Source organism: Pithys albifrons, chromosome 10, assembly GCF_047495875.1.
Source record: "Pithys albifrons albifrons isolate INPA30051 chromosome 10, PitAlb_v1, whole genome shotgun sequence".
NCBI lineage: Eukaryota > Metazoa > Chordata > Aves > Passeriformes > Thamnophilidae > Pithys > Pithys albifrons.
This window is the reverse complement of record NC_092467.1, coordinates 21,523,917-21,537,515: the sequence shown is the minus strand read 5'-3', so window position 1 is coordinate 21,537,515 and position 13,599 is coordinate 21,523,917. Positions and strand designations below refer to the sequence as shown.

Genomic DNA, 13,599 nt, shown 5'->3' with positions numbered 1-13,599 from the left:
TCTAGTTATTGTTATGGCTAAGTGACTGTTCTAATGCATAGTTTCTCACATAGAACTGTAAATAAAAGAATAATTATTGTTTGCTTCTAAACTGGATCTTATTAAAAACGCAATTCTTAAAAATGTAATTCTTTTTAGAATTACAAAAGATAAAGTGCTTTGAGTTTGTGGAAGCTTTAAAATATATGTCTTTCTTAGGTTCTAGTTGTTCCAGTAGTCGCCAAAACTTGACTCTTTCTCTGAGCTCTGCCAAGGAAAAAGGATCTCAGTCTTGTATCTATGCAAATGGAGGACTTTTCAGTAAATACTCTGGTTCAGTTCAAAGCCTGACCTCGGTAAGTAAATGTGTTCTAAGGCTCTTGAGTATCTGTTAACTTACATTGAATATGAATCTATAGGTTTCACTGAGGTGAAGGAACTTCCCTGAACAAGCTGCACAGGTATTTAGAGATGCTGAGAAGCCATTGTCCTTACACAGAGTAAAACCAGGTTCTGGGCAGGTGGTTTGGGTGTAATGTAACCTGACAGGAATGTGGGTTTAAGGATGTTCTCCTGCTCTCTTTAACAACACTTCAAAATCTGTGGGGTTTTTTTTAAGGTTCAGAGTGCCACCTCTTGTCACAGTTGTGCTTGTGCCAATTCTAATTCCTGGGATAAAGCAGATGAAGATGACATTAAGCTTGTCAATATTCCCGTGACTACACCTGAAAATTTATATTTGATGGGTAAGTCACAGTAAGAATATTGAGCATCTGCCTACAATGCATGTAAGTAATTTCTTGGATTTATAGTAAAGTGACACAATATTATTGTGGTGTTCTCAGGTGTCCTGTTGGCATATGTCTGAGAACATTTCCATAAAATATTGAAATCATACTTGATCTAAAGTTACCTTTGCAAAATATTTTAATTCCAGTATTTGTTGTAGTAGTCCTTAAAATTATTTTTTGAAGTAAATGGAAAAAATACATTGAACATTGTTGCTTTAATCATTGTGAACTTCTTTATTTTATTAAAAAGTCTTGGAATTGATGTTGTTTTAAAAACTTACATCTCTGTGATAATCATGCTTATTTCAGCTGTATATTTTCTTGTGTCTTTAAACTGTGAATGCACATGAAGCTGTTTGATGGAGTGGAGGTGTCCCTGCTCTCCCCTAGGTATGGAGCTGTTTGAGGAAGCCCTGCGGCGCTGGGAGCAGGCACTGACCTTTCGTAACAGGCAAGCTGAAGATGAAGCAATTTGTGGTTCCATTAAGCTGGGAGCAGGAGATGCAATTGCAGAAGAAAGTGTAGAAGTGAGTATATTCAATCCATAATCTGCTGATGCTACCCTTACAATTTGTTGTGTTTTATTACATGAATCTTTTCAAATTCAAATTCCATTACCAAACTTGAGAATTAATTCAATTTCTAATTTAGTGATATTGCACTTAAAGGACATGTGACTTCATTCCTTTTGATTTTTTTGGTTGGTTATTTGGAGGAGGGCATGGGGAAGGAATTAGCTTTATATACTCTTTGATGATTGCCACTGATGCATCAGTGTTTGCTTGTAGATGGTATTATGGAGTTACCAAGCACACGATTTCTCTACACCTAATCCCTTTGGTCATCTCTTTTACAATTATGTGAGAGGGTAACTGATTAGCAAAGATCTTGGAAAAGATGATCAATTTGTACATATTCAGAAATAATGTCCCTGAACTGTATTTGTTTTCCTCCATTCTTACGAACCAAATGCTAACATTAGTTTGAAATAAACAGACGTGGGGCTTCATTTCTAGTGCAAGAAACATCACAGATAATTCAGAAGTATTTTAAAATTTAAATTTTATTTTCATTTCCCTAAATAAAATATGTGTGTGTTTAGAAAGGCGTGTATATTTTGGTTGTCAAAATATTCATCTGACTGCTCTAGTGCTGTTTGTAGGAAATTATTGTGGCACAGTTTGCTCTTTGAAGGCTTAATATCCTTAGATTTTACAAAGGAATCTTACTGACTGTAAAAGAAAAGAAAATCTTCTAATGTCTTCTTGCAGGATATCATTAGTGCTGAATTCATTCATAAGCTTGAATCTCTTCTTCAAAGAGCTTATCGTCTTCAGGAGGAGTTTGAAGCCACCCTTGGAGTCTCTGATCCTGCTGCTCTAGCTAATGATATTGGTGAGTGCTGCTATTTTACATATCTTTTGCTTCTAATGATGGTTCTTGGAGGAGGAAACAACTATCCACAGAGCAGAATTATATTTACCAGTAAAACAACAGAAAAAAAATCACGTTCTTTACATTATTATGTAGTGTTTGATGAAGTGCTTTAGATAACAATGGATTGAAAGGAAATTCTTTTCCTTGTAGCTTGTCAGTTTTTAAGTATTTGTGCAGTAAGATTAAATGACCCTTTTTATAGTATGGGTGTATAAGAGTGTTTCAGACGTTTTATGTATCTTTTGAACTGTCAAACTTCGTATAATTTGTCATAGTTTTTTTACCAGAAATGAAAACCAAACTAGGAAGACTTAATCTGATTTTAATAATCCTTAACAAAGCTCTTATCCTTGGTGATTGAAATTTATCACAGTAGTGAGTGACGAAACTGTTAAAATGGCAAACATGAGTAGTTACTGCCAGACATGCTGATTAAGTACAGATAGTGTGATTATTTTCATTTAAAGAATTTGCTTTAGAGTTCTTAAAGACTGATACTATTGTGCTCTTTCATCATTTGAGATGAAGCATCTGATCTCAAATGACTGTCAGACTTTTAGGGGCAGAACATGTTCAGGGTTAGTTTGTCAGTCGTTGTTGGTTGGGCTTCAGCTCGACTGGCACGAGGTGGCAGCACTCTCCTCTCTCAGCCTTCTGCTATCCTGCATCTACTGAACACACCTCTGAGCAAACTGGGAATTAAATTTAGGTCAGATCTACTTTCTGACATACTTGCATACACCTGTAAGTGTAATCCTTAAAGCAGAAAAGCATTTCAATGTTTCATTTTAGTATCTGAAACCCTCAGCCCTAACTAAAGTTGTATTATATATCCACTATTAAATTAGATGTTTATTTGTAATTTCTGTCTTACAGAAAAATTAATAAAATGGTATTCAAAGGACTTAACGTGATGCTCAGTGTGTTTAGTTATTGTTTTGCTTAGTTACTCTGCAAGTATTTAAATGAATATTTAATTTTTTTAGGTGAGATAACTGGATTCTTGTTTACCAAGAACTTTCTGAGAATTTCATTCCTTTCAAATGTTCTGCATAGAAATATTCTGTGATTTCTTCAGTAGATATCTGTTACTTTGTTATTATTTTGCTGGCCCAGATGAGTGAGGAAAACAAGTAATGAAGTGTTTTAGTGAATACCGTTTTCTGTGTTCAGGATTTGGGGCTTTTCTTCATTATCCTGAATTCATGACTTGTACAGCAAGTGATACATTAAAGAATGGTTTACTTTTTCCAAATGTTCTAGAGAACAGCAGGACATCATCTGCTTTGAAATGCTGTGCTGCTTGGAAGAGTTGTGTCCAATATTTGATATATTAACAACAGTAATGGAAGGGTTCAAGAGTCAAAAGAATAGGCAAGTCCAAGAAACTGATGAAATCCCAGTGGTCAAAAGAAATATAGTGCAGCATTCTTTACTAAGAATAATACCCTACTGCAAAATACAAACTACAGTTCTTAACAGAATCAGAAGTGAAGGGTCCTGTGCTCTGTAGGAATGAGTATCATTGGTGGCAAAAGAGTCAGCTGAGATCTGTTCCTGGATGATTTACACCTAAACCTTAAAGAAGCTGGACAAAGAAAGCACCTTAATGTATCACTTACTATTCAGTAGTCCTGGAAAGTGAGAATGTTCCAAATGATTGGAAAATTACCAGTTTAGTTCCAAATCTTAAAAAACAAACAGCTCCCAGACTCCAACTCATCATGCCTGTGAAATAGTTGGTAATTTGCAGTGCTGTTAACACAGAAGAAATAGTGAAATGTCTATTTAGTGCCAGTTGATACGGTTTCATAGTAGGTGGGTTTTCTGGGACTGTAGGTTTTTCAGAGATCTACAGTTTGGTGAATTGATACATCATAAATTAGATGATGCTAATTAGCTGACTGACATTTGTTTGCACTTCTGTCCTCTTTAAGGGAAAATTTTACTCTTTATAGAAGATACTTGATCAAATGCTGTAATTTTAACAACTATGTAGTTGATTATAAAATAATTTGTGGAGCTGAAAGTTGATAAAAATTTTTAATTTAGGGCATTAAAAGCATTGAATTAATGAAAAACAAAGGTTAGCAAGAAGATCTTAGTTATCTGTTTAAATGGTTGCAGTCTAACAAATCACATGGAACCAGGCAAGTATGGATTGTACATATAAGTAAGATATTTTAAAAGAAAAATCATAACGAAATATTTTTGGAACATATTAGGAAAATTATGCATTACAATCAGTGTAAGTTCTTGGCACATTGCTGTAGAAAAAAGACCATTGCTAACCTTTGGCTATGTGGAAAGGACAGCACCAGCAGAGGGGCAGATGCAATCTTGCTTTGTATGGTTTTAGAATTCTGTCTTCAGTCCTGTTGTTCATATTTCAGAAGAGATGGTGATAGTAGACAGCTCAAAACAAGCCATAAAATTTAATCTGTTTTGGAAAAACAAGTTGATACGTGGTTTAAGGTGGGTATGTCAGTTCAGATACTGATAGGTGACTAATTTATTCTGAATAGTTCTGACACATGTAAGAGGTATGTGGTGCTGGGGGATTTGTAGATGTTGTCAGGGTCATAACTAGATTGAATTTCTAGTTGTTCAAATGAAACAAGTTCTCAAAAAGTTGAATCTGACGTGTTGAGAGGAAGATTATTTTTTTAATGCTGTTTTGAGGGATTTTTCATTCTTCTTTCAGAGGGGGATACGAGCCCCATCCCTGGGTGTGTTCTGGGCCAGATTAGATGAGGCTTTGAGCAGTCTGGTCTGGTAGAAGGTGTCCATGGCAGGGGTTGGAACAATATGTTTAAACTCCTTTCCAACTCGAACTGTTCTATGATAACACTTGCAGCTTGTCATTGGAATGCTCATAACTAGCTCTTGTGCTTCAGGGTTTCAAAAGCTGACCCACAACAGTAATCAGAAAATGTTTTGTTTTGGTTTTTTTTCTGGTACACAAGAATGTTAGATGCAGTTTGTGGATTTTGTTTTCATTTTCTCTATCTGAAGTGCTCATGATTAGCCACAGCTGGAGATGGAGCTCTGACAGTTGGACAATTGCTTCCAAGTGCTACATAAATGACTGACTAGCACTTATTTCTGTTTGGGTTATAATGAACTCCAAATTTGTTCAGGAAGGAGACTTACAAAGATAAAAAATTCTCTCAATTTCTAATTTTCAGCTTTCTTTGTAAAGTCTTCTGTCAGACTTCTGGAGCTCCTGAAACCTCTCTCTCCTCTGCTTGTTTGCTAGTCACAGATGCTGCTCCTTCTCAAAACCTTTAATCGTTATTATTTCCAGATCATTGTTTCTCTCTACATACTCAAATGGAGATCTTAGTGCTGCCGTTGATCAGTCGTACCACAGACTTCCTTTTCATTTTGTGATCCCACTTACTATTTCAAATTGGTTTGCATGATAAACAATTTGCCAAACATCTTTGAGAAGCAGCTTTCTGGAGGAGATCATGGTAACGTGCCACATGGGAGAGTCAGGAATGAGTTACCTGGGAGCCTGCTGGAATACAGTAGCTTATCACTCTTTCTGATAAGGTCTGCAGTGGTTCTCTTCTGCCTTCAGATATTTCTAAATATTCAGCTTTTAGCAATGTAGAGGGTATAGGTATAAATAAATATATATTCTCCCTGTGGGTAGAATTCTGTTAATAGTAATAATAATAAAAGTAATTGAAAACAATAATTTTAACTTCAATAAGCTGTTGTTGAGTTATAAATGACTAATAAAGCCCAGAAAAATACTTGCCTTTTAAATAGATGAAATAATAGAATGCCATTATGCTCACTGTTGTTGCATTCTCCACTGGACTTTCAGAATTATCATATAAACCAGCAAGCTAAAATAGGATTTCTATAGGAAAAATATTTCTGGACATGAAATTTAAAGAAATATGTAGGGCTAGAGTATGATTGTTTTTATGCTGTTCCTCTTAGTACTGTGGATCAGCATGGGAAGCCTTTATTGAGGCAGGTATAAGCTGCACTCAAGCAGAAAAGAGGCAATTGGCAGAAAACTGTGAAACAAAATATTCATCTTGTTATTTCTGAGTGATGAATGTAAAGGGTAGAGGGTTAAAAGCTTCCAGTACTTTTTGTAGTCTGTCCTTGGAGAAAGTTCTCCTTTTTTTTTTCCTATGTAGGTATTTTCTAGCAGACTGAAACGTTAGTCAAGCAAACTTGGAAGGAATGTAAAGAGTTGGGAGAGAAACAATAGCTTTACTTACGAGCAGAATTGCAGGTCAGAGGGGAAAATTCTCAAATTGTAGGGCTCCTTGTCTGTACTAAGTTCCTAATACTTCATATTATTATTTTGATTTCTACTCTAAAAAGGAATGCTGGGAATCAGACTAATGGTGACTTGTGTACACTGGCTCTTAAACTTTTTGACAATATTAAAATGTAATCAATGCATATGTTTTAATTTTTAAAATATTTACTTTCTATTGTATATCAATTACACAGTTTAAAACAAATGAAGTGTTTGAGCTACTGCAGTAAAATCTCACAAAGGTCTGTGTTGTTGGATGATTTTGTTGAAAGGTTTGTCTGTTTCTTTTTTTAATTTTCTTCTCACACTCAGAGATATGTCTGGCATTTTGGAGAGAATAAGCACAGCCTTTAACCTAGTGACAGAAGGGTTTGGAAAACTGATTTATATATTAGGAACCTTTTCTCCAGCTGCTCTTAAAAAATGAAGATCAGTGGAGGTGTTGAAAGCTCATTTTTATTTATTTTATTAACACAGACTTCTATATGTCTTACTGTCCATGGATTAAGAACAAGAGCTTGTATTTTCCTTCCTGCTTCAAAAATGTAACTGGAAAAATTTTATCTTGAGTGTATAATGTTTTATGTGTTTATGCACGAGAAGTGTTTCCGTTTATAATTCTCAGTCTTCAATGAGGAGATGAGCAATCACTTAGATGTGCTCTAGTAGTACATACTATAAAATAATTTCAAAATTTTGAAACTTTTTATGATACCTTGACAACTTCTGCTTGATTTGTCTTCCTTGACAATAAATTTATGTTAAATGATTTCTTAGTTTCTTGGAGAAGGACTAAACATTTTTCTAGTGGCTGAAACAGGTTTGAAATTGAAACAAAAGAAAACAACAGCTTTTTTTTTGTTTAAGTGTGGAAATACATTTATCTCCAGAAATGCTCTTATGAAAGAAAGATAACAACATTACTAAGTCTGAAGAAAAGCCCAGAAAAGTTATTCTAATCCTATTTTGTAGAAATTAATACATGTTTTGAACATAAATTTTAGCTATTACAGTTTGTTGAAATTCAGGAACTGCTGAAACCATGAGGTCTCTCATATTGCAACTTACTGGTGCAACTTGTTATTTCTGACTTACAGTAGAGTTTACTCACACACTCAGAGTGCAGATGTTTGAGTTGGATAGTATATCTTCCCTAAACAATAATATTTAAGGTTTTCCTTTAGAGGGATATTGTCCAATATTAATAGCACTTCCTTTCTAAATTGCCTTCTGCAAAATTCTTTATCAGAAAGCACCTGGGTCTCCTATTGGATAGTAGAGTAAGATTGGTAGTTAAAAGTTCAACTTAGGACTGTAAGCAAAAATATTTCTGCAAACATAGTGTCTATGAAAAGATTATAGTGCTTGGCTTTCTCAGTAATGCTCCTAATTTTGGCAATACTCTACTAAAAATGCAGAATAGCTTTGCATGGACATGCAGGGAAGTTTCTGGTGCTGAACAATATTGATATTCATAATCTGTATCTTTATGTTGGTATTTGATAACCTGAAATGTATGTTCATGTTAAAAGCTAAAATCTTTTCAGCAGAGGCTCAAGATTATCTGTTGTACTGTGGGGTGAACAGCACTGGAGAACTCAAGGTCACTTAGTGTGGTCACGGAGCAGGAGGATGGTATGGATAGGAAGTTACAAGAACACCTCCAGTAAGATCAGAAAGTCTGTTTCTGGTTTTTGAGGACCTTTGTTACCATTTGCCCAACAGCTTTGTTGCTAGATCCAACTGTGTAGGCTATTTATATACCTCATTCCTTTTCCTTAAATAGCACTCCTGAGACCTGTCTTCTTTCTGTCCACACCAAAACTCCTGTCTAAGCCCTTGTCTGTCTCACTTCTTGACTCCTGCCATGTTTTGTCTTGCCTTGTCCATTTAAAGCTTACTTCCTTGACATGAACTTAACTGTTATTTATAAAAACTGCCTTTGCTCTTTTTTCTGACCAGATTATTCCTCTTCCTTAAGCAGTCCCTTTCTCTCAGGAGCTTCTCATCAAATGAAATACAAGCTGGTCTTTCTTTTGTCTCTAAAGGCTGCTTTATAACCGAGACAACCCACCTACATGATTTTCTCTCCCAGACTTTAAGTTAGCTGTTGCTGTTCTTTCCTGCTCAATCCTCCTAACCTAAAATATGTCTCTATTATTTCTGATTATTTACAACATGTAAGCAGCTACAATTCTCTTTCCCCAGATCTCTTCTTAGCAGGAGCTTCCTGATTCCAGTTACCTGGGCAGACTTAATTACTTTCTCCCTCTTTTTCCTTTGGTCATTAGCCATCAGTTTTAAATGCCTGATGAAAAGGAGTAAATATGAGGAAGCTGTTCCAATTCCTCCCATGAGTAAGGAGCATCTGTACAGTAGTTTATGCAGGCAGTGCCCCACAGTAGCACTCAAGTAGGACTAGTTATCCATATGTTTATCACTCTCCCCCCAACCAGGAACACATGTGACTAACACTACTTTCAAGGCATGTATTTTGAGTGTTCCTTTTGCAGCTCTGTCCTTGGCCATTCATTCTACTGCTGAGCTCTGGTCAATATCTTTTCCATTTTTTAAAACCTGTCAAGCAAGTACATATTTACCTTTTCTTTGTGTAAGGAAATAATTTTCTCCATACGTCGGGGCTTGATTTAATAACCACTTGTTTCTGTTTTGAAGAGTGATTTATTGGATAAGTGGGAACAGGTTTCCAGAGGCAGGAAGTTCCTTTTTTTATTTCTCCTCTCACATATTCTTGTGATGCATTCTACACAAGTTACAGTTTACAAAGGCTTTTTCTTACTAAAAAAGATGTACATACACTTAACCTTTATGTGTTTATATACATTGTGAGTATAAATGCTGGAGAGGCAGGAAAAATCATACCAGACAGATGGCAAGGAATGAGAGTGGGATAAGTGTTTATTTTTCTGGCTGGAATATGGCAGTGTGAGGTTATATAAACTGATGATCGAGGACATGTTTTGGCCCATAGGGCCAATTTCTGTTTAAGAACTTCTACTAAAAATTTTCTTCTTGCTTTGCAGTCTACTTTTGAGAGAGGCTTGCCTGAAACATTCTTGGACTTGTTATTTAACACTAGCCATACCCCATCGTTACAGCTATACACATTTATTTACCAAACATATAGTTTGGGGATGCTTTTTTAATTGTTTACCCTGTAGCTGGGAGGTTCAAGTAGCTTATGTAAGCATTTCATTGCTAAAGGTCTTTTAATATCTTAGAATTTTTTTGTTTCATCTTGAAATGTTTCAAAGTTAAAACTGTATGTGGGAGTAAATCTATTCTTGTGGAAAGTTATAGCAAAAGGTTCTGTGAACAGTAACAGTGGAGGGAGTAAAATTTATTATTTGTGTGTCATTTTTATCTTATGCATATATTTGTGCATTTAATTTCTAAAACTGAAAAAATACCTGGGTTGGAGATGTGTTTTATTTCCCTTTTTATGGTTCGAGTTGAAGTTGTTTGTTTGTGATAAACTGCTGTAAATTGTCTAATTCTTTATAGGGTATTTGGTGTGTGCACATGTCCCACCTTACCTAATAATCTTGTTTGGAGCCAAGTGCTGTAGTGTAGCTGATTCAAGAGCACATGTCGATCACACCAGGCTTTATTCTCCCCACTGCTATTTAAAGCTGCCCTTGTTCTACATGCAGATATGCTGTGAGTATTTAAAGGTAAACGTGTGCATATTTCCAGAGAGCTTGGCACCCTTTAGCAGATACTCAAACAGGTGCAGTTAAAGGTACCATCTAGTCAGTGTATTAGTTATCTGGGGTAAATCAAAGTAAGGTAAAATAAAGCAAAACTTGAATCACAAAGAATGAAGATAATTTAGGCTATCTCCCAGGGTCAGGTCTCACTAATCATTACTTGCATTACTTGCATTATGATTCAAGTATTAATATGTTGTTACTCATGCATTTAGCAACCTTGCAGTGTTACTAATTTGGTCTTTGAATTTAAGTTTGGTAATTGGTGTTATTTAGTAAACTAAAGGTCCAGAGGATGTCTTGGTTGAGAACAACTTTTTAAGGATTCTTATCTCATTCTTTCCTACTCTCGCAGGCAAATGGAATGCAAGCAGGCCCCAATCAGTGGGGCACTTAAGATGTTCTTTAAGTCTTACTGTTTAAAGTTAAGCATATGGATTGCTAATTTAGGTTCATGGACTGTATGCTGTGTGCAGCTGGGTTTGCAGAATCTGCTCACATTCCTGCGCAGTGTCACTGGAGTCTGCGGCATTCTGTAAAACAGTTCTGCCCTGAAATTCAAGTGAAGATTGAGGTTATTATGCTGTCCCTGCAGAGTTTACCTGTGTCAAATATGCTCCATTCTGAATACGGAATCCAAATGTGTGATAGTTTTGATCCAGGCCTTCCTTGGTAACCAGTAGTAACTAAGGAAAGGGCCATTTCGCAAGTATTCCACACTGGGTTTTTTTCACGTAACAAAGGAGTATAACTAAGAGAAAAATAGGAAGTGAATTGCTTTGAAAAGAAGCACGGGATGCTGCTAGTAATGCATTGGTGTAAACATCCTGCTTTTAAGTACCCAGTGACTCACACAGATGTAGAGGAACTGAGGATGAAGGGATAAATACCTTTAGTTTTGAGACTGCTCTCTGTCTAGCGAGAGGACTTTTTTTACTTAACCTGCTTATGGAGGCCTCTGGCATAGGAAAGGTTCTAAAGGTGCCAGTTCTAGATGAGTGAGGCTGCAAGTTAACCTTGTACTTGCTTCTCCTGTAAATGTGACGTTCCACTTTGAATCTGCTCGGCATCCCAATGAGTTAATATTCAGTCACACTGAGTGGGGTTGAACACACCATTCCATTGTCGCTAGAAAGTGGCTGTGCAAAAAAGCAGTAGGTCACACTTGGTTTTAGGATGTGAAGAACTGAGAAAAGGCAGTGATGTTCACATTTGATGACTAAGGTGTCTGGCAGGCCCCACAGTACTGTGCTATAAATCCGTAGTAGACAGGCTCAGCTTTGAAATAAGGAGCACTGGAATTCAAACTAAACTTGACTGTGGAGAACAGAGCTGCGATGCTTTCTGAACTACAGGAGAATGGAGGACCCCTATGAAGAGGCAACAGTGACAACTTTGTGTTGCACGTCCATCTGTACAGACTGTCTGGATTTGACAGCTGAGTAAACTTTGCTTGGTTGCCAGATCTCTCAGACCAAATACAACTACAGAAACTGTTACCTAAACTATTAGATGTGAAAACGTGAGGGTGGTCAGAAACCCAACTTTTCTACAAAGGATAGGGATTTAAACCTTAAAGTCAGGGAAGAGCCACTGATTTCTGACTTTAACCTGTGGCTATATGACCCAGTCATCAGAAGGTGCCATCTGAAGGCTGGGATTGGTTTCTTTTTATAAATATGACATGACAAAATTCACTGCTTTCTAGGTGTATCCCACAAGACTTCATGTAATGCTTTGGTAGCTATTGGGGTCACCCTTTATTGGGGTAATGTAGATTAGCTTATCGGCGGTTGAGGATGCAGAGACAACTCAAGCTGCAGCGTGATCAGAAGGCTCACCAAAGAGAAAGGACTTTATTTTTAGTAACAGCTTCACTTTTATCTACTCCTGCATATAACATGCCAGTACACTATTGGTCAGTAGTTCACCTCACATACATGGAAAGATTATACTCGTTACAAGGCATCCACATTCTACAGGTGGCTCTCTGGTCCTTAAGGATGCATTCATCAAGCACCTCAGACCTTAAGAGATCACACACATACTGTCACCCCCACAGGTTGCTACTTGGTAGGACTGGTGATATTTTAATGAACATTCAGTCAATATGCAGAATTAGGACTATTTATAAATGTAAATAAAGTTGCTTTTGGATGTTTCAGCAACAGGGGGGTCAAACCACTGTGCCACTTGTGACTAGCTAGAAGACTGTGACACATTCTCATGGAGCTGAACCTTGTTGATTTGTGCTTCTGTGCTGTCTGAACCTGATTATTGTAATTCATTTTCACTGGGCATGAAGCCACACATCAAAGGAGCCTGAGTGGCACACACCATGGGCTAGCAGAGCACTGGCCCCTGCTGCTCTCAGGGTACCCTGGCTTGTCATAGAGGATTCATTTATAAGGTTTTGTCCTCTTCAGAGTCTAGAAAGTCTCTCCTTTCCTACCTTGCTTTCCTGCTCATGATGTATTAACTGCACTGGTTTTCCACTGAAAGTGGGAGGGCTGGGCAGAATAGGAAACTATAGCTTTAATGATGACACTGAGAACTAACATCCCAGGGAGTTCTTTACCGGTGATTAAGTGCTTTCCTTTTTTAAATGATGCCCGTAGGTGCCAGACTCACTTGTGAGATCGTACTGTGTTTCATTCAGGGTTGGCAGGAAGATAACATATAAACAGTTTTCAGAGTTCTAAAATATTATGTGAAGGTGAATGCTTCTTAATTGCATGCTAAGAAGTTAATTTGTGTGCAGTTTCATCTCCAAGGTCAGATTCTGCTCTGAGAGTTTAGAGGATTAGCTTTGTGCTCTATCTCACCATACAAACCTACCAGAGCAAAGACAGATAAATATTCTAGATTAGCACTCTGTGAACAGACGTGAAAATACCATGGTTCTGGCTTGGGTTTTTTATCTTGTTTAGTTTTAAATAGATAGTTGTTTGCAAAACCTTATGAAGCTAGGATTAATTTCACAGGCATTAGCAGGCCTCAATATTGTTCCATTTTTTAATACCATTAATCTAACTTTATAACCATATATGTGTTTTAAGGCACTACAAGAGTCCTGATGGTATTACTGTTGTCAGTATTACATCTGAAACTCTACTTCATCCTCTTTACAAATATAAGTGAACCCAAAATAACTTCTTGGCTTCTCAAATAAGTAAAGTATATTTGAAGCTCACATACTTTCTAGTATTCCTTTCCTGAAGGTATTATAATCCATGAGAACTAAGGATGACTGCATGAGCAGTTGCAGGCGCTGGTGGGTGGGTTCCTCTTGCAGCTGTTCATTCCAGGAGTCTCTTTCTGCCACTGTCTCTTTTTTCATGTTCTTGTGTCTAAGAATGTTCTCCTGGTG

The 13,599-nt window shown here is 36.8% G+C and overlaps 1 protein-coding gene across 3 annotated transcripts in view; it reads left to right on the top strand.

Annotated features, from left to right (window-relative positions):
• The window catches only part of MIGA1 (mitoguardin 1), a 30,273-nt gene that overhangs the window by 3,335 nt on the left and 13,339 nt on the right, over positions 1-13,599 (top strand). For all 3 annotated transcript variants that reach the window (XM_071565360.1, XM_071565361.1, XM_071565359.1), the window contains exons 4-7: positions 199-335; positions 599-725; positions 1,161-1,297; positions 2,042-2,165. In XM_071565360.1, the coding sequence (XP_071421461.1) occupies positions 199-335; positions 599-725; positions 1,161-1,297; positions 2,042-2,165 (525 nt within the window). The remainder of the gene's footprint in view (positions 1-198; positions 336-598; positions 726-1,160; positions 1,298-2,041; positions 2,166-13,599) is intronic.